This window comes from Drosophila biarmipes, chromosome 3R (assembly GCF_025231255.1).
Source record: "Drosophila biarmipes strain raj3 chromosome 3R, RU_DBia_V1.1, whole genome shotgun sequence".
NCBI lineage: Eukaryota > Metazoa > Arthropoda > Insecta > Diptera > Drosophilidae > Drosophila > Drosophila biarmipes.
The window spans coordinates 27,578,237-27,600,413 of record NC_066616.1 but is presented as its reverse complement, the minus strand read 5'-3'; the positions used below and the strand labels follow the sequence as shown (position 1 = coordinate 27,600,413).

At 47.3% G+C, this 22,177-nt stretch overlaps 5 protein-coding genes across 6 annotated transcripts; 2 read left to right on the top strand and 3 right to left on the bottom strand.

Annotated features, from left to right (window-relative positions):
• Positions 1–3,423: 3,423 nt before the first annotated feature.
• On the top strand, positions 3,424–5,128 carry LOC108024677 (zinc carboxypeptidase). The gene has a single exon (XM_017094747.3). The coding sequence runs from the start codon at positions 3,454–3,456 to the stop codon at positions 4,864–4,866; it is 1,413 nt and encodes a 470-aa protein (XP_016950236.1). The 5' UTR covers positions 3,424–3,453; the 3' UTR covers positions 4,867–5,128.
• A 2,428-nt stretch (positions 5,129–7,556) lies between these two features.
• Positions 7,557–8,762, bottom strand: LOC108024679 (40S ribosomal protein S3). The gene is made up of 2 exons (XM_017094749.3): positions 8,647–8,762; positions 7,557–8,385 (listed from the first exon to the last, which is right to left on the bottom strand). Exons 1-2 carry the CDS (start codon positions 8,680–8,682, stop codon positions 7,681–7,683), a joined length of 741 nt encoding a protein of 246 aa, XP_016950238.1. The 5' UTR covers positions 8,683–8,762; the 3' UTR covers positions 7,557–7,680.
• Positions 8,763–9,361: 599 nt separating this feature from the next.
• LOC108024678 (protein SEC13 homolog) lies at positions 9,362–11,677 on the bottom strand. Its single transcript, XM_017094748.3, has 2 exons — positions 11,270–11,677; positions 9,362–10,328 (listed from the first exon to the last, which is right to left on the bottom strand). Exons 1-2 carry the CDS (start codon positions 11,554–11,556, stop codon positions 9,545–9,547), a joined length of 1,071 nt encoding a protein of 356 aa, XP_016950237.1. The 5' UTR covers positions 11,557–11,677; the 3' UTR covers positions 9,362–9,544.
• Positions 11,678–11,877: 200 nt separating this feature from the next.
• On the top strand, positions 11,878–12,679 carry LOC108024402 (ATP synthase-coupling factor 6, mitochondrial). 2 transcript variants are annotated; one of them, XM_044094753.2, is made up of 4 exons: positions 11,923–11,973; positions 12,033–12,112; positions 12,171–12,322; positions 12,388–12,679. In XM_044094753.2, the coding sequence occupies exons 3-4, from the start codon at positions 12,171–12,173 to the stop codon at positions 12,554–12,556; spliced, it is 321 nt and encodes a 106-aa protein (XP_043950688.1). In that variant the 5' UTR covers positions 11,923–11,973; positions 12,033–12,112; the 3' UTR covers positions 12,557–12,679. The 2 variants fall into 2 exon arrangements, with proteins under 2 accessions (XP_016949803.1, XP_043950688.1); XM_017094314.3 differs by lacking the exon at positions 12,033–12,112 and having other exon boundaries at positions 11,878–11,973.
• A 239-nt stretch (positions 12,680–12,918) lies between these two features.
• On the bottom strand, positions 12,919–20,037 carry LOC108024747 (DNA polymerase epsilon catalytic subunit 1). The gene is made up of 4 exons (XM_017094854.3): positions 19,913–20,037; positions 19,723–19,849; positions 13,447–19,661; positions 12,919–13,387 (listed from the first exon to the last, which is right to left on the bottom strand). Exons 1-4 carry the CDS (start codon positions 19,981–19,983, stop codon positions 13,084–13,086), a joined length of 6,717 nt encoding a protein of 2,238 aa, XP_016950343.1. The 5' UTR covers positions 19,984–20,037; the 3' UTR covers positions 12,919–13,083.
• Between the last annotated feature and the right edge of the window lie 2,140 nt (positions 20,038–22,177).

The following is a 22,177-nucleotide window of genomic DNA, read 5'->3' as shown; positions in this document are numbered from 1 at the left end:
CTGAGTGTGTTTGTTACGAATTCAAACATTTTTACATTTGTTTTGGCCCGCTGATAATTTGCTGGCTGGCTGGTTGGCCTGTTGGCGGTGCAACAATGTTGTTGCCGGCCCAAAAAGCACACACAACATCGATCCATTGGCCCAATCTTTCCAGTTGCTGGCACAGTATATATAACTATAAGATATATAGCAAGAGGGCACACTTTTCCGCTGGGCTGGCAGTTTGGCAGCTGATCTATAATTACCGAAATAAGCGATCTACCCCCCCAGAAACCAGAGACCGAGCCCAAGTACAAATATCATTGTCAAATGCGCTTTTAATTGATGTAGACAGGCAGCGAACACATTGGACAGCCGAGCTGGACACTCGAGTTGGCCAGGCTCACATCTGACAAGCTCACATTAGCAATAAAATATCTAATTGGAGTTTTCCCCCCAATTTTCCCCCTCCGTCGAATGAAAATTTCATTTACAACCCGGCGCTGCCGGGGTAATCGAGACTTTTGTTTAGTTGAGTTTTCTGTTGGGTTTTTTGTTATTTCTTTGTGCCTCTTGTAGCGCTCTATAAGGCGTGATTTATGCCTTCCACTGGAAATTTATTTCGATTTTAATGAGTAATTTACACGAAATTGCATTAATTTGGCGGCCAAAGCCCAGACGCGCGACAAGTCATGGCAAATTTCTGACATTTCCTTGATTTATGTGGCCAAAAAGAAGGCAATGACGACTAAGATTTTTTCGTAATTGTAATTGTTCAATTTGAATTGGCTTCATTCTTTTGGCATCGCAGCCCGGTCCCCAGAAAGTGTGGCCAATTAACGCAAACATAGCGGGCAGTTGGAAAACTCGGCGTGTTGCAACGATTTCCATATGCGAAAGCAGTGCAAATAGTCGCATTGCATTGCCCGTGCATTGCATTGCATTGCTCGGGGAGATGATTTAGTGCCCCGCCATCTACGGCACTCGCCGGTGCACTTATACGAGTGTATCTGCGGGATACACATTTTAATTAATATGTACAAGCATCACCTAATGAAGCCGCTGGTCCAGACAGGCGGCCAAGACGTGACCAACACGGCAGCCAGGTATTTTTGGTATTTTTACAACACCCAAGCTGCCATGGAGGATGCACTGGAAAAATAAAATAAAACCTTGCACTTTTTCGTAACAAATATAAATATCATTTTTAAAAATCCACCCAAATTCTGGTAAGATATTTTGAAACGAGAATTATATATGTTGTCTATCTGTCTGTCTTATTTATCTGTTTTCTGTTTTTAAGATTTATAATTCAACACATCCGTAGCCTCCTTACCAAATTTTCCATCTTCATCTTTTATAGATTCCGATATTTCCTGGTCCATAAGTTTACTACTTTTACCACCAGGATACTCCAAACATTTTTAAATTCGAATTTTTAAATACATTCAAAAATTAACATTTTAAACAGAACACTTTTTAGGATCTAAACGATTATTATTAAAAAAATTTAGTAAGGGCTTAATAAGCTTAAAAGATCGGTCTTAAACTTTTTCATATTTATATTTTTAGCTTATAAAAAATTAATATTATTACTGCAAAATATTTTATTTTATTATACAGAGCTCTGTTATATTTTTTTCTCAGTACCTCAAGTCACAGGAAAAGATGGAAGGCATTTCCATAGCGACTGCGAAATGGTGGAAAATGGTGCGAATGCGAATGCCACTGCAAGGTGGCTTACACTATATGGCCAAAACACCTAAGGCCATGATTTATAGTTCGTGGTAAATTAAGAAATTAAAATGCTTTTATGGGCAACTGGCCAATCCGCAGCTTCTGTTTGCGGATCTAATTCCCCATCGCCCCGCTGGCTAACCCCGCTGTCATTCTGTCGAATTAATTGCCAAAATGTTTGATAAGATTATTTTGTGCATAAGCCGCCCACGCCGAAAAAAATGCGCCCCCACCAAAGACAAGAAAAAAACCAAACCACCCCCAATCCGAAAATTATTTTCTTAATTAAAATTTCGGTTGCATGCCAGGCACATAATTGTGTTGCTCAAAAAGCGGCAAACTGTTGCCAGATATTAATGTGGCTTTGTAATTGGTTTTTCTCAAGTCCAAGTCACGTTAAGTCAATTAAGAGAAATGAATTTTCGTATATGAACGGATTGGTTGGATGGATTGCGATGGCGGAGTAGCAGTTGCATAACACCATGTTATGCAGTTGCAAATTGAGTGAGAAAACTTCTCAAAACGAAGAGTGTTAAAGGAAGCCATAATCAATCAAAATGGCTATTATAATTAATTGCTTTTTAGATGTAGATGTTATCTAAGCAAATTAAATTTTCCTGAACTTTTCAGTAATAAACTAAATGAAAATGAATTAAATTATTTGACAATTTTTCCACATTCGGAGAAGAAGATCTCCGTGGAGAAACCTTGGACCACATTGCCATTTAAGCTCCATTAGCAGCACCAAAATATCTGAGCACGTTGGTTTAATTGGTTCCTGCGCCGGCGAACAAGTGGAAACGAAGACGCAACTCGGCGACATGGTAACATGGTTACATCGCATCGCATCGGTTCGGATCGGATTGGATCGGCCTGGCACTGGACTTGGACCCATGTTGCGCCATCGCCATCCACTTGTTGCCATCGAGGCAATTGCCCGTCCAAATTTGGTCCGCTCTGCGTTTTCCCCGCTCGAGAACAAGCTCGTTAAACGTTTTCCTATTGCAATTGCGCTATAAATTCTACCAAAAATGTAACTAATGAAGTGTTATGAAAGGTGATCATAAATCGTTGACTTCGATTACCCGCCGGCCAGGCGAAGGGGATCCGGAGATCAGGGAGATTGGTTCCCCTCAGAACGGAGATGAGTTGGGGAACGAAAGCTCGATAGAGGGAAGCTTGGGCGTGTGAAGCTCTTCATATATGTACGGCAGATTTCCTATCGATGTCACAGAACCCAAGTTTAATGTTTGGATTTATTGAATACCCTGTAAAGTTGGTAATCTGGAGAGTTTATAGAGCTAATAGTACTCCGAACTTTGAATATACTTCAGTGGTTTCCAGCTAAAACAGAAAATATCATGTATTCTGCAAGAGCGGCGGCAGAGCTCCGGTAGAAAAAAACATATTGCTGCTAACGATCACTATTCTTTTTGAATTAAAAAAAAAAATTTTTTAATTTATTTCAAAATTTTGAATAAGTTTTAAATATTATTATTATTATTTTTGCAGATGAAGTATGTATAAATTTCAGTAATTTGATTCTCTTAGCATTTTTCTAAATAAATCAAACAAAAATCACTATAGAAAATCACTACATCACAAAATGACACATCAGTGCTATTAAATCCAAACCACTTTCCAGGGTATTAATCAGTCGACTTCTTAGGATCTTAATTTTCCTTATCTCCACTTTCTTTTGTGTGTATAGATCACTTTTCGCTGTGCAACATAGGAATGGAAAAATTTCAGACAGCTTTTAACTTTAAAAGACTCAAGATGTTACCCAAAAGATGGCTTCCCCATCCGGCTCTGCTGCTGCTCCTCCTGGTTAGTGTTGGTCTCATCCAGGAATCCCAGCCAGCTAGCTTCTGCACCAAGACAGATCAGTGTGCCCTGGACGAGGAGATAAAGACAGTTGCAGCGCCCGCTCCAGTGCAAGCCCGCTACGACCACACCCGCATCTACCAGGTGGAGTTGGCCAGCGAGGAGCATGTGCGGATCTTCCAGGCCCTGGAACTGGCCAGCGATTCGTGCTCCTTCATGGGTCACGCCCGCCAGCCAGGTCAAAAACTGACCATCATGGTGACGGCTGCCAAGGTGGCGGACTTCGATGACCTGGTGCACAGCTACAATGTGACCCACAGGGTGCTGAACCACAATTTCCAGGCCCTGATCGACGCCAACTACCGCGAGGTGGCTCCCGAAGGCACAGCACCCGAGCAATTCGACTGGAAGCGCTATCACTCGCTGGAGAGCATCAACGCCTGGCTGGAGAGCCTGGCCAAGAAGCACCCCGAGGTGGTTACCCTGGTCCAGTTGGGTGCCAGCACCCAGGGAAGGCCCATTCAGGGTGTGAAGATCGCTTTTGGCGGGGAGAACAAAACCTCAGTCTTCGTGGAGAGCGGTATTCATGCCCGTGAGTGGATAGCTCCGGCCACGGCTACCTATATCATTGACCGACTGGTGAACTCCGAGGAGCCTGCCATCCACGAGCTGGCGCGATCCCAGAACTGGTACATCTTCCCCACCGTAAATCCCGACGGCTATCGGTACACCTTTCAGGGGGATCGCATGTGGCGCAAGAACCGAGCTCTCTTCGGCATCTGCCGTGGTGTAGATCTCAACCGGAACTTCCCCTTCCACTGGAACGTGACGGGAGCCAGTGGAGATCCCTGTCGCTACGATTACTCCGGCCCATCTGCATCAAGTGAGGTGGAGACCCAAAGGATGGTGGAGTTCATAAGGAGCCGCGTCCAGTCGGAACGCATCCGGACCTTCATAGCCCTGCACAGCTACTCGCAGATGATCATGTTTCCCTATGGACACAGCGCCGAGCGGGTGGACAACTATCAGGATCTGAAGGAGATTGGCCAACTGGCGGCCAAGACGATCTACGAACTGAGCGGCAGGCTCTACAGGAGTGGCAGTATCTACGAGACCATCTATCCCTCGGCCGGTGGCTCGAAGGATTGGGCTCATGGCGAGCTGAAGATACCAATCACCTTCTCGTACGAGCTGCGTGGACCGGCGGACAGCGAGGATCTGTTCATCTTGTCCGCCAGGGAGATCGAACCCACGGCCAGCGAAGCCCTCGCCTCCATTAAAACGATCGTGGAGGAGGCCGGCAAACGTGGCTATTACCAGTGATCACCGAGCTCCCGCTCCCCCAGCTCGAACTGCAGCTCGAAAAATCCACAGCCACATCCAAAGCCAAATCCAAATCCATGATGATGATGATAAATGTCGTCTGGCCTGGCAGTTCACATGAAAAACACATTACGCGCCATCGTTTCTTAATGCTAAATAATGATGGCAAAATCATGACACAAAACCTCATAATAATGTTGGTAAATCAAAGCAAATATAGTCAGAGTCGAGCAACCTTACAGAAATAGTTGCAACTATTACAGTTACGATGCATTGTTATTGTACACTCGCTATGGGAAGGGGGTCCATTGATTACTCTGAACGGCTGGGATTTATTGGAAAAAAGTGATTTTTTGGGGGATAATTCTGAAGGAGGGTATTGGATAAGTGCCAACATTATTTGGGTAGTCGAAAAAAAGTATTAGAAAAAGAATGTCTTTCTTATCAAGTGCTTTCCTTAAAGGAATCTCCTGTCAAAACACAGAAAAACAAGCGAATTCTTGAGATTTTTCTATGGTTTTTCTTTAGAGAGACTTTAAGGACCCATATTTTGACATCGATTATAATTCTTCTAAAAGAAAATACACGAACTCTTTAGATTTTGAAATGTCTTATAAGCTAACCTCAACAAAAACGCGAATTCTATAGGATTCTTGTATGTTTATGACTTAAAGGATCCATATTTTGACATCCCTTATAATTCTTTAAACAGCTTCCAGAGGAATACTTTGTCAAAATCTATAATTATCCAGAAAAACGAGAATTCTTTAGGTTCTGTAATATTTGTCTTATAAGTTTCCAAAACATATGGTTATATCTTGAAAAAAATCAAATCGCGAATTCTTGAGGATCCAAAAAAAAAAAAAGCTTAAGGTGCGTTTTATAGGATCTAGTGAACTTAAACACTCTTATTTATAAAACTAAAATATTTCTTAGTTTAAAACTTTTATAGTAGGATCCGGAGTGTATCTAAACAGTGTCCCACCTGACTTACTCGACTTCGTCAGAACTCAGCCTGGCAGCTGACAGGCGAGTTATGAACCTGCGCAGCCTCGACAGACAATATGCATGTTGCACTCCGGCGCACAACGGCAACATGGACTCGCAACACCAGCAACACATTGCCGCCGACATTGCAGACTTGTTGACGGCAATTGTCGGGCTTTGGTTTTGTTTTGTTTCTGGCCCGGCTTTGTTGTTCGGGCCATTATAATATATAGTTAGTAGGAGAGCTATGGCAGCCACACATGCCAGACACTGGCCGGTTAATAATGTTGCTGCTGCGGGGATGCCTGTTGCTGTTGCCGTTGCTGCTGCTGCCGCTGCTGATGTTGATGTTGCTGGCGATATTGATGTTGCCATAATCACGATCTAATTTATTTACAAATTGTGTTGAAATCATACGTTCAAAGTCGTGTTTAAAAGGTTCTTTATGATTTATGCCAGCGTTGAAATGCACCGCAACAACAATGGGCAGTTGCCGCAAACACAAAAATTTCTCACAGTCGCAGCCGCACGGAGATGGCCTTAAAATTAGTTTCGTCCGCTTTTATGTGCACCTAATTGATTGGGGCAAGTGGAGGAGCCGGCCGCGGCCAGATAGATGGGTAATAGTGCGACCAGGAACTGCGGCGACTCTCCTACGACGAGCTGGCAGCTAATTTAGATTTATGGCGCAAATCGCAACTTGATGCGTGATGCCGCCGAGACAAGCCGCCTGTTCCTCCTCCTAAATGTGCTCCACCTCCTCGCCGAGGAGCTGGCGGCGGAGGAGGAGGAGTAGTGTTGCATGTGGCCATTTGTCATCGGGATTCGAGGATCGTGTGCTGCAGCTGCGATTTCAGGCCGCTCCAAACGGGCACGAATTCTGGCCGCCAATAAAAAATGCAGGGGAAAACGAACAACAAAATCTCTTTCTCCCGCGCTGGCTGCTATAATCTCGCAAATGTTGATAAATTGAACGATTGTTGATTTTCGCGCTGCAATTGCCCTGGGGCCGTGTCACTGTGCCAGCTGGGAAATAAACATATCAACGTGATAAATAAGAGGAGCGGGCTATCAGCGGTCCCAGAAACTCACGGGCGATGCGAGTGTCCGGTGCTCATGTTGCCCGAAGGACAGCCTCATAAATCAGCCGGCAACTGGACAAAATGTGAGCCGTTTTAATCGCTGATTTCCGCTTCGCAAGAAATTGAAATAATATGCGGCAAGGCGAGGCGAAACAGGAAAGGAAGTGGCAGTCGGCAAGCCGAAGTCTAGATGCTCTCGCAGATAAAAAGTAGAATGGTTTAGGCTACATAATAAATTCGTCTCATTTGAATACTATTTCAGTACTACCTCAATTTAAATTAATTTTTATACATATGTTTGAAACTAGGCAAGTTTTGTCATTTAGGGAAAGGCATTACACTTCAGGGGTATTTTAAAACGAAGGGTTAATTACCCCATTTTCATATACAGTCGTCAAATCAAAGGATCTAATCGATAGCAATATGATATAGTTAAAAGTTATTAAAAAAAGAGGCTATTAAGAATGTTTCTGCAAGATTACTGGATACTGTAAACTGGACTCCAGCCTTATAACACCCTCCTCTTCAAGGGCTTGAAAGATTTTCGGCAAACAGGTTTGCAATTCGGACCGACAACTTCTGGACCTGCCCTCGCACTCTGCACTGCACTTCACAAACGGCTTGTGTTACTTATGGATTGAGTTTATTGAATTATTATTTGTTTGTTTTGTTTCTGTCGTTTTGTTTGTATTTGAGGGCAACTCTTTTCAGCTAGTCGCTCATTGGATGAACAGTAAAACTAGGTTTACAAAACTTTCGCCTCGGACAGGTCGTCCAGTGGCTTGCTGGGCGGCGGGATCTTGTACTCGGTCTCGGGCGTCTCGTAGATCTTCTCCTCCTTGGGCTCCACGACGGACACGTTGTCGGGCAGCGGCTTCTTGGGGCCGATCTTGTTCTTGGGATCGTAGGGCAGCATGATCTTGACCTTGATGCCGAGCACTCCCTGGCGGAGGAGCACATGACGGGTGGCGGTCTCGACGTAGTCGTTGCACGGATCTCCCGAATGGATCATCAGGCCATCGACGAACTTCATCGACTTGGCACGCTGGCCACGCAGCTTGCCGGAGACGACGACCTCGCAGCCCTTGGCACCCGACTCCATGATGAAGCGGAGCACACCGTAGCAGGCGCGACGAACGGCCAGTCCACCGGTGAGCTTGTAACGCAGCGACTCGGCCTGGGCGATGGCGCAGAGGCCACGGGTGGCCACCTTCTCGGCGTACAGCTCGATGCGTCCGGTCTCGAAGTTGAAACGCTTCTGCACCATGGCGGTCAGCTCGCGGATGCGGCGGCCCTTCTCGCCCAGCACCTGCTGGGTCTTGGTGGCCATGATGATGATCTCAGTGCGCGAGGGGGTCACACGCACCTCCACGCCGGAGTAGCCATCCTCGGCGAGCTCGCGAGTCAGGAACTCGTTCAGTTCAGCCTTGAAGATGCCGTCGGAAACGAACTATGGAGGGGGATGGAAGAGGAGAACCATTATTACCGCGCTATTCTAACACCAGGTATTCCCCATTTCTTGTTGTTGTTTCACCACGCGTTGTTGAGCTCCAAAGTTTTTGGGACGCCCATCGGCTTTGAGGTTATCTCCGATACCAGCGATTTTTGGCGCTTTCCGGCTGGCCTTTTCACACAACGCGGGTGGCACAGCAAGCCCACGGACACTGCACTTCGGACCGGTGAGAATCCTGGCTCATTTCGCCACATTTACCTTGCGTTTCTTGGAAATCGGAAGGGTCGCATTCATTTTGACGTCGAATCGGAAACGTGGTGCGCAGAAAAGAAAGAAATAGAGAAGGGACAAGGGGCAATGTTTGTTCGATAGGATCGATAGGCGGCGGGATTGGGCATATCGATGTTTGTCTGCCACTATCGATAGACATGAGGTAGGTGACTCTGCTAACTATTAGCTTGTTCACACACCTGGGTTCACAACTTTGCTAAATAATGGAAGGGAAATGTTAGGGGTATTCTTTTTATGGATTTATTTATTTATTTTGAGCTAAGTTTACCTTTATTTTATATAAGTTTAAAGGCAAATTAAGAGGCCCTGCTGCTATGATCGAACGTTATATTTCTAATTGTATATTGAAAACTAAAAAAAACAACCTAACTTGCTGCTATTAAATTTGTGAACAAAATTAATTCGTATATATTTTACAATAAATCTTTAATAGTTTTAGTTACTGTCTAAAATTATAAATATATTCGCTATTCACGCGCATAAGTATAGTTTTAAAGAATATAAAAAAATTCCTCTATAAAATCAAATTTTTTATAAAAAAAAGAGATGGAATATAAAATAAAATTCTATTCTCAAAAATTAATCTCTACTATTTCAAATATAAGAAATAAATAAAAATAGATAAAAAGAAAGAAATAAAAATCTACTAAATACTATAAACACCAAGTAACAAACAAAAAACTTCAAAGAAAGGAGCTTTATTAAACATTTAAAAAAACTAGATCTAATTTCAATGGAATAAGTTACAAATTATAAATGCCCACGAAAAACAAACAACACAAAGCCTTTGGGGAAACATTAAATTGTATTTCGTATATAATATTTCTAAGATAACACGGTGACCACGACTTCAGCGGGACATTCTTCAGTTGGATAGTTGAGAGTTGGACAGGTTCGAGCTGTGCTCCGAGTCGGAGGACGGGCCCGGGTGCAGGGGCGCCTGCTGCTGGTGCTGCTGGGGCGCCTGCTGCTGCTGGGCGTGGGAATGGGGCAGGTGCGACGGCTGCTTTGACTGGATGGCCGTGCCCGACTCGTAGTTGATGCGGATCCACTGGCCCTCGGTGTTCTCCTTCCACAGCGTGACATTGTTATCGCCGCCGGTGACGGCCAGGATGTTGCCGGTGGTGGACCACGAGATGCTCCACACGGCGTCGTCGAAGGTGTGCAGCACACTGGAGCTCCACTGTGACAGATCCGCGTTGCTGCTCCACACGATCACATGGCGGTCCTGCGAGGCCGTGGCTATCTGCGACCTGGGCAGGCCGATCGACGGCGCCCAGGCCACGTCGCGCACCCAGTCGGAGTGCGCCTCGAGGCGGTGCTCCTCCACCCAGCGGTCGTTGTCCTCGCGCCAGATCTTCACCAGATTGTCGCAGCCGCCGCTCACCAGCCGCTTGACGGCCGTCGAACGCGAGGTCACGCGCTGGTCGAAGGCCGGATCCGGAGCCTGGGCCGGGCACCAGGATATGGCGTTCACGCCGATGGTGTGCGCGTTCGGTATCTTCTTAGCGTCCCAAACGCCGTACTCCGTGTTGCAGGTGAGCACCGAGATGGAGCCGTCCGAGCTGGCGCAGGCCAGCACCAGGCCGTACTCCGAGGGGGCGAAATCCACCGAGTTCACCGACGAGTCGTGGTTGCTGTATTCGTAGCTGAAATGTGGCAAGCACAGAGGTTAGATGTGGCAGTCTCTGACAGAGGTGATAAGGCAGTCCAAACATACGTATGACATAGTTTATGTTTGGGCGAGGGCGGGTGCGAGCGATTAGATACCCTGGGTTTCGTGTTTAAACATTTCAATTCCTAAAATTTTACCAAGTGTTTTGGACTACATACTATAGTAAGCATTGGAAAAAACTATTTACATATTATAAAGTTTCCTCTGTTCCTTAAAGTAGTATTATATTCAAAATAATTGGTTTATAATTGGGAGTTATTATCGAATATTTATAGTTATAACAATATTTTGAATTAATTTAGTAATAAATATTTCAAATCCTAAGATTTTAAGATATCTTTTATAAGTAAAAGCCAAAAGGAGAATTTAAAAACATAAATATATCATTGTTCTCAGAAATAATATCATATCATGAATGGAAAATTATCTAGTATTATATTAAACTAATATAAATATATTCATTTTGACTTGTTATTGGGTTTTCCGATTTCTTAGTATTTACTAGTCGATATTAACGAATAATTCATCCCAAATGGATAAGTATAATACAATGTAATATGATATAGGGGTATCCTTTCGTTGATATTAACGTATAATTTATGTCCCTAAATAGGAATACTAGCATATAATATGATAAATGGGTATCTTACAGTCGATATAAACAAAAATGTATGCAATGGATTGGTATACTAAAATATAAGATGATATAGGGGTATACCCTAATCAATATTAACTGATCATTCATTAAAAAAGATTGGTACACCAAAATATGAAATGATTTAGGGGTATTCTATAGTCGATATTGCATCCCAATGGATTGGTAAGGTGAAAATAGAACACGATAGAGGGGTATCCACTAGTCGCCATCCCCAGACCACCGCCCCCTTGGTTGTGTGGGTGCGCCCGTTCACTTACAGCTTAGTCCAGTCGCGGGGCGTCGTGGACTTCCAGACGATCACCTTGCGGTCGTAGGAGCACGAGGCCAGGATGTTGCCGAACTTGGGGTGCGCCCAGGCCACCTGCCAGACGGGGCCCTGGTGGCCCTTGAGCTCCGCCAGCGCCTTGTTGTTCTTGCGCGAGTGGAAGATGCGGACGCTGCCGTCCGAGGAGCAGGTGGCCAGCAGCAGGCCGTAGAAGTCCAGGGCGGCGTGGTGGACCATGTCCTCGTGCTCGGTGTCGATCTCCTGCAGCAGGCTCACCATTTTGCTGTTGAAACGCTCGTCCGCTCGCCAGAAAAATTAAATAAATGCAAGTCGTGTTTTTTTCCGGCGCTTGACGTGGCGTAGACAGGTCACACTAGTTTCGAGGAGCTGGTCACTCTGGGCTAGAGATGTGCGTGCAGGTCGTAAGTGGTGCGTGATTTTTAAAGGATATAAAATCAACTATATGTCTGAAATAAATGTTTTCAAATGAATAAAACCTTTTAATTTGGTTGTTAAATATAATACATATCGTTTTTTACAAATTAGCATACATTTTTATATACTTCATGTCTTGTCTATCGATATCTTTTCGTGCCTTAACTATCGATGTGTGCCCATCTCTAACCCCAGCTGCCATTGTGAACTGACAATTGAGACTTTTCCGCACGAAAGTTTGCATTTGCCAAGAAAAATAAGGTGAAAAAAACGCTTTAAATATATTACAAATATCTCAAGGAGTGTGTGCTACCCAATAGCTTAGGCGACCATCAATATCATTTGCCAAAAACCCCAGGAAACCACTGAACAACAACTCGCATTACATAACCTTTTTAAGGTTACATAGGAAGGAAACCGAAATGAGCAATTTTTAACAAGTTATCCCCGAATTCCAGATGCTGTCGCAATCCCTGCTGAGTGGCATGCGTGTGCTGCGCACCGAAGCCCGCCGCAACTTCGGCATCGTGGCCCCCGCCCTGAGCAAGGCCTCCGATCCCATCCAGCAGCTGTTCCTGGACAAAGTGCGCGAGTACAAGCAGAAGAGCTCGTGAGTCCTGCATCTATAAAACCCCGATAATATCCATAAATAACCCCTACTTCTTGCATCCCCAGTGGCGGCAAGCTGGTGGACTCCAATCCCGAGATCGAGCGCGAGCTGAAGACCGAGCTGGACCGTGTGGCCAAGCAGTACGGCAGCGATGGCAAGACCGACATGCTCAAGTTCCCCGAGTTCCAGTTCCCCGACGTCAAGGTGGACCCCATCACCCAGGCCCCCCAGTAAAGGTCGAGCCACGCCTTTGAGTTAGTCTAATTGCTTTAAGTTCTGCTGCTGATTTCGCATGTGCAACCCCAAAAACCACGGGCACTACGTCAACAACATCCAATAAAATCGGGAAAACATCAAGCGTTACGTTTGTAAAAGCCAAGCAAAGTGTGTGAATCTCAAGGGATCATCATAGTTCCATCAATTCATCAACTCAAAATTAAATTACTACTGAAAAGGTTGGTCTAAAATAATCAAAAAGTGCTAAAACCTCTCAAATACTGATCCTTTAGAGTGATATTATATGTATATCATATCAAATTTAACAGAAGGGTTTGGAAAATGTCTTATTTGTAAAAGAATTTTCATTCCTTATCACCATAATATCATTTTATCATTGATAAAATTGAGGAAACCAATCGAAACCAACAGAAGTTGTTGCCTATTTCGTTTTATAAAACCCCCAACATTTCGTTAACGATATATTTTATTTAAAACTATTCCTATGATCTACAAAATAACAATATCCCAGTTGTCGAACAACCTCAGCGCGGCGTGGTCAGTGCCTGGTGGACTGTCTGCTGGAGCAACTGCATCTTGTGGTTGGTGGCCACCTTGCTGAACGTGCCCAGCAGCGTTTGGATGTCCTTGCCGCTGATGAGGGGCACAAAGCTACCGGCGCAGGTGCAGAACTCGGCCAGATTCTCGCGCTTGATCTCGCTGCAGCGGGAGCAGCGCAGGTCCTGCAGCACGTAGGACATCATCTTGCGCTGCAGGGCGTCCAGCATCCTCATCTCGATCTCCTCGTTGTCATAGGCCACATAGCACTGGGCGCACAGCCAAACGGGTCTGCAAAAGCCATAAAAATATAAAAATCTGAATTACAGGTCAAGATATCTTGCACTCACACTCCGTCCTTCATGGCGCGGTGCTTGTCCTTGCAGAGATCCAGATCCCGGCAGTGATTGCAGGCCTTGCAGATGACCTCGTTGATGATGTGGCTGTCGCAGGGATCCTCCCACTCGGCCAGGTCGGAGAACTCACCGATCCCCACCAGGCGCAACATGTTCCTGCGCAGCTCGTTGATCTGCTCGGCCAGTGTTTTATCCACACTGAGCGCCTTGATCAGGGTGCGAATGAGCTCTAGTCCCGGACTGGGCTTCCCCTTGCCGTAGTTCTTGTGCAACTTCAGGATGAAGTCGAAGGCGCAGTGCGAAATGTCCTTGATGGCCTGCTCGGTGGTCTTCCTTTCGGCCAGGGATTGCATGAAGAGGGTCAAAAGGTTTTCGAACTTCTCGCGGCACTCGTTCTCATCCGGCAGATGCTCGCCAATTGTCCAGTTGAGCTCCAGCGAGAGCTCATCCTCCTGGTCCTGCTCCGGCTCGTTGCTCTCAACTGGATCGCGGTTTTCCAAATCCTCCTCCTCATCATCATCCCCCTCTTCGTCTTCGTTGCGCTCTGGATCCCGCCGCATGGTAGTGGACACTATGGAGGACACTGTCTCGTCGATGCCCTTGGGCAGCTTGCCCCTTATGCCCGAGAAATTGGCCTGGTCCATCCAGAGCATGAAGCTCCAGCACTGCTCGAAGCTCAGCTGAATGGAGTGGAACATCTCCTTGTTCCTCAAGCTCTGCACAATGTAGTCCACATAGCCGAGCGCATCGGAGACGGATTTCTTCCCAGAACTGAGGATGATCCTGTTGAAATCCGCATACACAATGGTGGCTCCAAGTCGCTTGAACTCGGCTATAATCCGCAGGAACATCTTCCTCATGAGATTGTTCAGGGACCTTCTCAAGGCCGGATCATACAGCAAGGCATTGCTGGAGCGCACCCAGCGATAGAAGTGAACGATCTGGAAGTCGGAGAAGATGTTCCTGTTGATGGACACCTCGCGCAGCCAACCATTCACCATGGAGCGCATCACGCGGAAGGCAGCCGAGCAGAGGGCCGTCTCATCGTAGCTGGGCAATGTGGCAGCCGGAACTGTGCCGATCATCTCCTCCAGCGAGGCCTGCGGCATCACATCGAAGGTGATGGCCGAGGAGGCGCCCTCCATCTCTTGGATCCTCGTGGATTGTAGCAAGGCACTGACTGCCAGACTGTCCAGAGCCAGCTCCACGCAAACATCCGGATAGAAACCCGCTTTGTTCTGCACCACGCTGATGCTCTCCTCGAACTCCGCCAGCAGCCGACTGTCATCCGCCTCCCGGCCGCCCAAATCCGGCCTGGTGCTCGCCGACCACCACAGCACGAAGTTGTGCCGCTGCAGCAGGCGGGCGAAGAAGAGATCCGCTCCAAACAGCACCGTATCCGGCGGCATATTGCCAATGGGCACATGGAAGTAGCGACACTGGTCCAACATCAACTCGAGCACATTATTCAGGTTCAGGAAGTGACGGATCACTGCCCGGGAGCCCTGACGCTGCCAGTCCAAGCCGGACAGCAGACTGGCATCATCGGAGATGTGGATCTGGGCCTGGGGGAACTCCAGTAGAATGGGCATGGCCAGGCTTAGTTTTCGCGCCTCCAGCGCTGTTTGCAGGCAGAGAATAGTGGGTCCCTGGTGCTCCTGCTTGTAGGTGGTCAGCGCCCGCTGGATGTGCCGGTAAATCTGCTTCACATCCACCTCTATGAGCACCTCAAAGGTGTAATCCTCCACGGGAATCTTGTCCTGCTCCTCGCGCGTTAGGTTCTTAAGCAGAGCCAAACGCTCGGCGGTGTACAGCTGCCTCATGTTGGGCATCTGGTTGGCTCGCACCGTGTCCAAGGCGAAGATGTAGGCCTTCTTGCTGGGCATCAGGATCAGCGACCAGATCTCCTTCTTGGCCGTGGGAGTGTTGTGCTGGTACAGATAGATCTTGCGCATCCGATTGTTGGCACCGGCCAGGTACTTGACTTGGGTCTGCGGGCGCTGCTCCAGCTGCTCGATGCTAAAGGTTTCCAGATCCTTGGTGGCCAGTTGGGCCAAACGACGCGCCTCTTCGCGTTGCACGCCACAAATGCAACCCATGTCCATAAGGGCGCGAAACTCCAGCGTCATCTGCGTCTCGTAGATGCCCTCGATGTCGGGCGTGGCCAGATCCGCCAGCATGCCCAGGGAGTTGTCCCGGAAGAGCTGCTCCGGCACACTATATCTGTAGAGATTGAAAACGGGCCTGGAACGCGGCAGAACACGGTTGACCTTGCGCCAAAGTTGACCCTCCTCGGGAGGAGCCGCACTCCGCTGATTCACATAGAAAATTCTGGGCACTGTCAACTTGATCTTGTGCAGCTCTTCGCCTATCAAAGCCCACACGGTGAAGTGTCCCAGATCGTCCACGGGCACCAGTTGCACAATCTGCCAGGGCTGATCCAAAAGGGTGCGCTGTGCTCGTCTCAGGAAGCCTCCAAGAGTGCCAGTGGCTCCTGTTGCCCTGACAACTGGAGGATCCTCGCCTCTGGTTCGCTTGCTGGCCTGGCGGTTACGCTGCCGCTGATCCTGCTGCCATTTCCACTTCTTCTTCTGGAACTTCACCCACTCCACGATGGTTTTCCTCGTGTCTCCAATGGGCGGTGGAGCACCCAGTGCCTGGCGCCAAGTGGTGGCTTCTGGCTGCGCCTCTTCTTCATCGTTCTCATCCAACTGGACTCGCTTCCTCTTGGTAACCACAGGACGACCTGCAGCATCCTCGCCACCATCTCTGCCAGCCAGATCCTCCATATCCGCCAGCTTGTCCTCCTCTGTAGTCAGAGGCTTAGGCTTGGGCCTGCTGGTGAACATCTCGTTGATGCGACGCTGCTTCAGCACATCGTTCTTCTCCAGCATCTTCTTGTGCAACCAGTCTGGATGCTGCACCCGGGGCACAGGATTGGCCAAGCCCTGCAGCGCCGCCGGAATGGTGATGATCTTCTGGATGGTGCCGCCCAATCTCTCGATGTAGTAGTTCCAGTCGAGCACATCCCGAATGTCCGCATCGCCCATGGTGTTGTCCTTCAGCCAGCGACGCAGGTGATGCCGTCTCACACTCGGTTCGGACTGGAAAATGGCCAGGGGAATGGCTCTCTCGGTGACCGGAGCTCCCTCGGGCTTCTTCGAGATGATGTACTTGCAGGCCAGACCCGCGTCCTTGACCATTTGCTCGCCCAGGAACTCAGCCAATCGCTTGGCCGTGGATATGGAGGTACTCTTCTGGGCGCCGTACTCCTCCAGCTTCTTGGACATGCTCTTGTTCTCCGAAATCAGTTCGAAAAGCTCAGAGTCAGGGAGATTGGAACCCCTGCTGTAGAGCACATCCAGCCAATAGTCCGCCACCTTGGCCACAGAGGCATAGCATTCCTCGAGAGTGCTGCCCGCCAGAAAAGCTTCGAAGACAGAGCTCTGGAAATTCTTGATCAGCTGCAGCTCACCACGTCGCTTCACCTCGAATCCCTTGAGTTCGGCCAGCGAGCCATCGAAATTGAAGACGGCATATCGTTTCTTCAGCTTTTTGCCTTCTTCCTTGGCGGCGGGTAACACCATGGCCAGGTAGGGTCCATCCACCTCGAAGAAGATGGAGTTTTCATCGCGTATATCATACTTGGGCAGGTTGTCCTCCTTGTCCTTCCTCAGCTCGTGGTACTGGTCGTTGGTAAAGTGATCTTTGACCATGGTATTCAGCACTGCATTCGGATAGGAGATGTTGATCTTCTTTTTCTTCTCATGGCTGGTGTGGATGGTGAACTCCTGAGGAAAGGAACCTGGTAGTATGCACCATATACCATCAGTGTCCAGCTCCAGAGGGCGACCCACTCGCTCGATGATTTCCCTAGCCTTGGTGATGATATTCGAGCCCGTTAGGCACACAATGCCCGCCATGGGCATGGAGTGCCAACGGGCTCCTCTCCTCATTACATAACCGTAGAAGGAATTCAGGATGCACTTGTGGGCCAGCTGCAGGGAATCGTAGAGCACTTCCCTGCCCTTGGCGGCCTTAATCTCTGCCGCATCGCCAGAGGCCACAGCAGCATTCACCGATGCCTTGGCCACCTTGGTGAGACCTTTGTACTCGTAGCGACGATCTCGAAAGGCGCGCACCGTGTCCACATAGAAGCTGTTCTCCTTCTGGCAGATGGTCGAGGTGCGGGTCTCCAGCTTGGTCAGCTTGGTCTTCTTGTAGGCCTTGCGGCAGTAGTCCGTGAGTCGTTTCTTCTCGTACGCCGCCTGATCCTCCTTGGAGAGCTCGTGGAAGGCGCGCTGCGGTCCTCCGGGGAAGAGAGGTGGAAACTTCTCCGTCTCCAGCTGCTGCTGGATGCGCTGAAACTCGTTTCTCGAGGCGGGCAGCATCTCGCCGCGCCACAGCCAATCCATAGAGCGTTTGCAGCGAACTCCTGGCTTGTTGAAATCGCAGGCGGCGCAATCCAAATCACTGACCATAGCCGAGGGCTGCAGGCGATTGGTGAGGATAATGTTGGGGTACATGGCACCCACATCCAAGTGGTAGATGACAGGCTGCTCCAGACGATTGGGTATATCATGCAGGCCCTGCAGTCCCTGCACAATCTCCTGGCGGACTTCATCCAAATTCAACACCTTTTCCAGGGGAATGCCCTCCTCCACCTCGATGGCGTGGCGCAGAACCGCATCCACCTGGTCCTGCAGTTGCTTAACCATCGCAGGATCCAGACGAAAGCGGCAGGGTATATCCGCCCGGAACACGCCCGATTCCAAGGCCTCCACATGGCCACCAACATAGGTTTCCGAGTCCAGGACATGTCCCTCGTTCGACAGCTTGTTCAGCTCGCTCTGGTGCTTGTTGGGGTAAACAATCTGCGCGTGATAGGCCTCCACCATCAGCAGAGTCTCGCAGAGAGTGCCAGAACCCTTTCTCAAGATTTCATCCGGTTCCATGGGAATAATGGTGTTCAAGGCGAAGATAAACGGATGGACATACTTCATGTACAGATAGTAGGTGGCCACGGCATCGGAGACAGAGTAGTTGGCCAGCACTTGGGGCTGCTCCACGGCCATGCGGCACATGTCCTCGGGATCCAGCTCCACGGGATCGTAGCGCAGCTTGGCCTTGGCCACTGCCTTCAAGCCCTGCGAGCCCACTGGCAAATAGGAATCTCTCTTCACCCAGCACAGGCAATCCATGTGTATGGCAGGACGACTTAGGTAGTTGCCCTCCCGAAACTTGGAGAAGCCAATCTCCTGCTTCATGTCCAGATCGTAGACAGCGGCACGCGTCTCCACAAAGGGCCAATCGAAGAAGTCACCATTGTAGGTGACTATGATATGCGGACGCACCTCCATAATGTGATCGAAGAAGCGCTGGAGCAGCTGCATCTCGTTCTCCTCGTTGAAAACTATAAAGTTTCCCTCGAACTCCGGCTTGGGAGTGTACTCAAAGTCATCCACGTTCGAGGAGATGATCTCCCGATTGGTTATCAGATATCCCTGGCCGTCGATCATGTAGGAGATCATCATGACCTGATCCGTCTGGGCATCGGGAAACTTGAGCGGCAGCTTGGTGGTTTCTATATCGAAGGCCAGGACCACGGGTTCGGGTCTGTCCAGGATGTCCGGCCGACAGGTGATGGTGGGCAGTTCCACGCCACTTCGGCACCGAATGTTGTACCACTGACCGCAGAAAATGCGCAGGTCGATGGACACGCGAACGTGGTAGGGCACATCGTGCTCCCTGATGTCCACAATGCAGTCCATGTAGTCCTGCTGCCGCTTGGCCATCGTAGCATCCTCGGAGCCGGCGGAGGACTGGGCCAGCGAGGTGGCCAGCATTTGCATGTAGTAGGTGTTGGATTTCTGGCGCTCCTGATTTCGCCGCACAGCGGCCATAAGTTCCCTCCTGACTTTGGTCATGGCTGTTTGATTCAGGAAGGACAACTTGATGTACTGCTGCTGCAGTCCGGAGAGATGGTTAGGCAGATCCAGATCCTCTTTGGTAATGTGCTCCAGGCTGGAAATCTGGCCGGAGTACTTGCGACCCAGAAATCGAGCCACCTCCAGGTGCATATTGTCCTCGGGTCGGATGAGCAGATATGGCTGATAGGCCACTGTGCATTTGAAGCGGGAGCCATCCATTTGGATGAAGAACAGGTCCAGGGCGGCGATGAGGCGCCTGTCCTCATCCAAGACCTCGTTCTGCGGGGGATTAGCCATTGTTAGGCGTTATATATAAGGTCTTAAGGGGTTCCTCACTCACCGAGTGCATGTTGATGAGGTAGCCCGTCCTCTCCTGGCTGTCCTTAACCCGGTCGAAGCCATATTTCGAGTCGATCTTGTCGTTTTCCCGGGACTGACGGTAGCCCGCCTCATTGAAGAAGTCGTCACTGGTAAGGAAGATCGGCGGAAACCCTTGTAGAACTTGTTTTTCTGGCTTTCTCAGCACTCACCCTTCTGCCCGGTTCTCGCTCACGAATTTGCCCGTATTCTGCAGCACTTTGCCCTTGCCGGAGTCTGCCATTTCCGTGCTTTGCAAATATAAAATAAATAAATGTAAATAACAATTTGCCGCCAAAAATCTGCAAACTCTCGGGGAGGTACTAACGCATTGAGGGAAATACCGCCATTTAGCTGTTTCACAACACTGGAGAGGGAACCTTTGGCGCCAACTTGAAAATTGTTTTGAAAATATTACTTAAAAAAACTATTTAAATAAAATTGTGAGATAAAAATTGGATTAATATTAAATTATAATTTATGCCTTACCATGAATACTAATAAGCCCAGTTGGAAACTTTAACTTTCAATCGAACTAAGGAAATTTACTTATTTTTGCCAGGATTTAGCTTTCTAATTAGATAAAACTAAAGTACATTTTTTAACTTTACATTTTTAAGTAGAAGGTAAACACATTTTTTTTTTATTATTTTTAAATATTTGGTTTTTATTGGTTATATAATTATCTTTAATGAATTATTAGCAAAGCTTATATTGAAGGGTACCTAACTTAAATGTATTTTAAATTTGTATTTGCTGTAGTTAAGTTTCTTTTAAATAAATCATTTATAGGTCACAATACTCTATAGAATATTTAACAGCCCCATAGACACTTCTTTTATTATTTGTAATTGCCATTAAATGCTCCATTTGTTGTCTCTTTAAGGACGGCTGCTGACCACTTGAGTGCGCCTGTTGGCCATGTGTGTCCAGTTTGCTTTTCCAGCCTCTGAAATGCACTTTTTTTCTTTTTTCTCCGCTGCAATGAAATCATGCCACCACAGCGCACGCACACAGGCGCATTCATTCATAAAATCCGGCTCACCTACACGAGTTGTAAAAATGCAGCGAGCGAGAGAGAGAGAGAGACAGGGAGAGCGAGGGCTGCGCGCATGCGCTCTTTGCACTCGCTTTTCTCTTCTACACTTGTTGCCCCTTTTGTTTTTTAATTTTAATTTTAGCTCTGTGGCAGCAATTAAACTGCCGCAGAGGTTGACAATCAGCCATATTTCCCTGCTGCACGTGTTTCGTTATGCAAGGCTGGCTTTTCGGCTTTCAGGCTCCCCTGGCCAGGAAAATCGGGAATCGGCATCCCGAATCTTATTGCCCTTTTCCCTGGGTGCAGCTGGCGTGGCTGCCGCCCCTGCACTTGCATTCATGCTGTATGGTTTGTAATTTATGCGAAATGCGTTGCCAGAATATAAAAACATCGCAGTCACTGCCGTCGCCCCTCTCCCTCTCCCTCTCCCTCGCACGCGCAAACCTGTTTTTGTTTTTGGTTGGCCAGAAAGAGAGCCTTTCGATCGCACAGTGGTTGTCATGGCCACGGTGGGAAAATATCGCTGGCAAAAGGGGGTGTCTATAGTTATTTTTATAAAAAATCTATATCCTGTTTCCCACATTTTCGCCTGTGCTAATTTGTTAAAGAAAATGTATTAGCACCTTGCAAAAGTTTTTATTTGTATTTATATTTCGCTATTTTCATTACATTTCATAAAATAACTTTCTGGTGAATAAAATAAATCATGAAATATTTCAAAGTTTTATCCAAATAGAAATACTCATATTTTAATATTATTAAAGTTTTTTATTATTCATAACTCATTTTTTGACATTTCCTTTGATATGAATCATGTTCTAATATATTTGTTTTGAATTTTTTTTTTAAATTAAGGTGAAACTTGACCTTACAATTTGACATTTTAACCATTTTAAATTAATTTAAATTTCTAATTTATTTTTAAATATTTTTAAAATAGTTTTTTGTTGATAAATTTCTTTTGAAATAATTTTACACAAAATAACAATTTTTTAAACCACCTAAAAATGATTACATTTTTTTTTTAGTGTATACATAAAGTTTTTGGGCCTGCCAAATTTACATTTCGTTCTTATTTTGCCACCCCTTTTTGAACATTTAAATTTCCTGCGTTTCTGGACACTGTGTGAACGCTTGCTAAAACGATCGCCCGCACACACACCCACACACCGCTTACTTATTCGCACTTACACAGAGTTCTGAGCAAGCAGATTTTTTTTAAATTGTTGCTATTTTTTTGTCGCCGCAACACTTTGTTTTTGCTGCTCAAAATATGTAATTCTGATTTTCTTTTTTTTGCGCTCATGATGCACGCTCTGGTGGCAGAGCGACAGAGACCGCGCGAGTGGGGATCGCCCACGCCATTTTCTCTCATTTCGCAGTGATCTCTGGTCGCTTA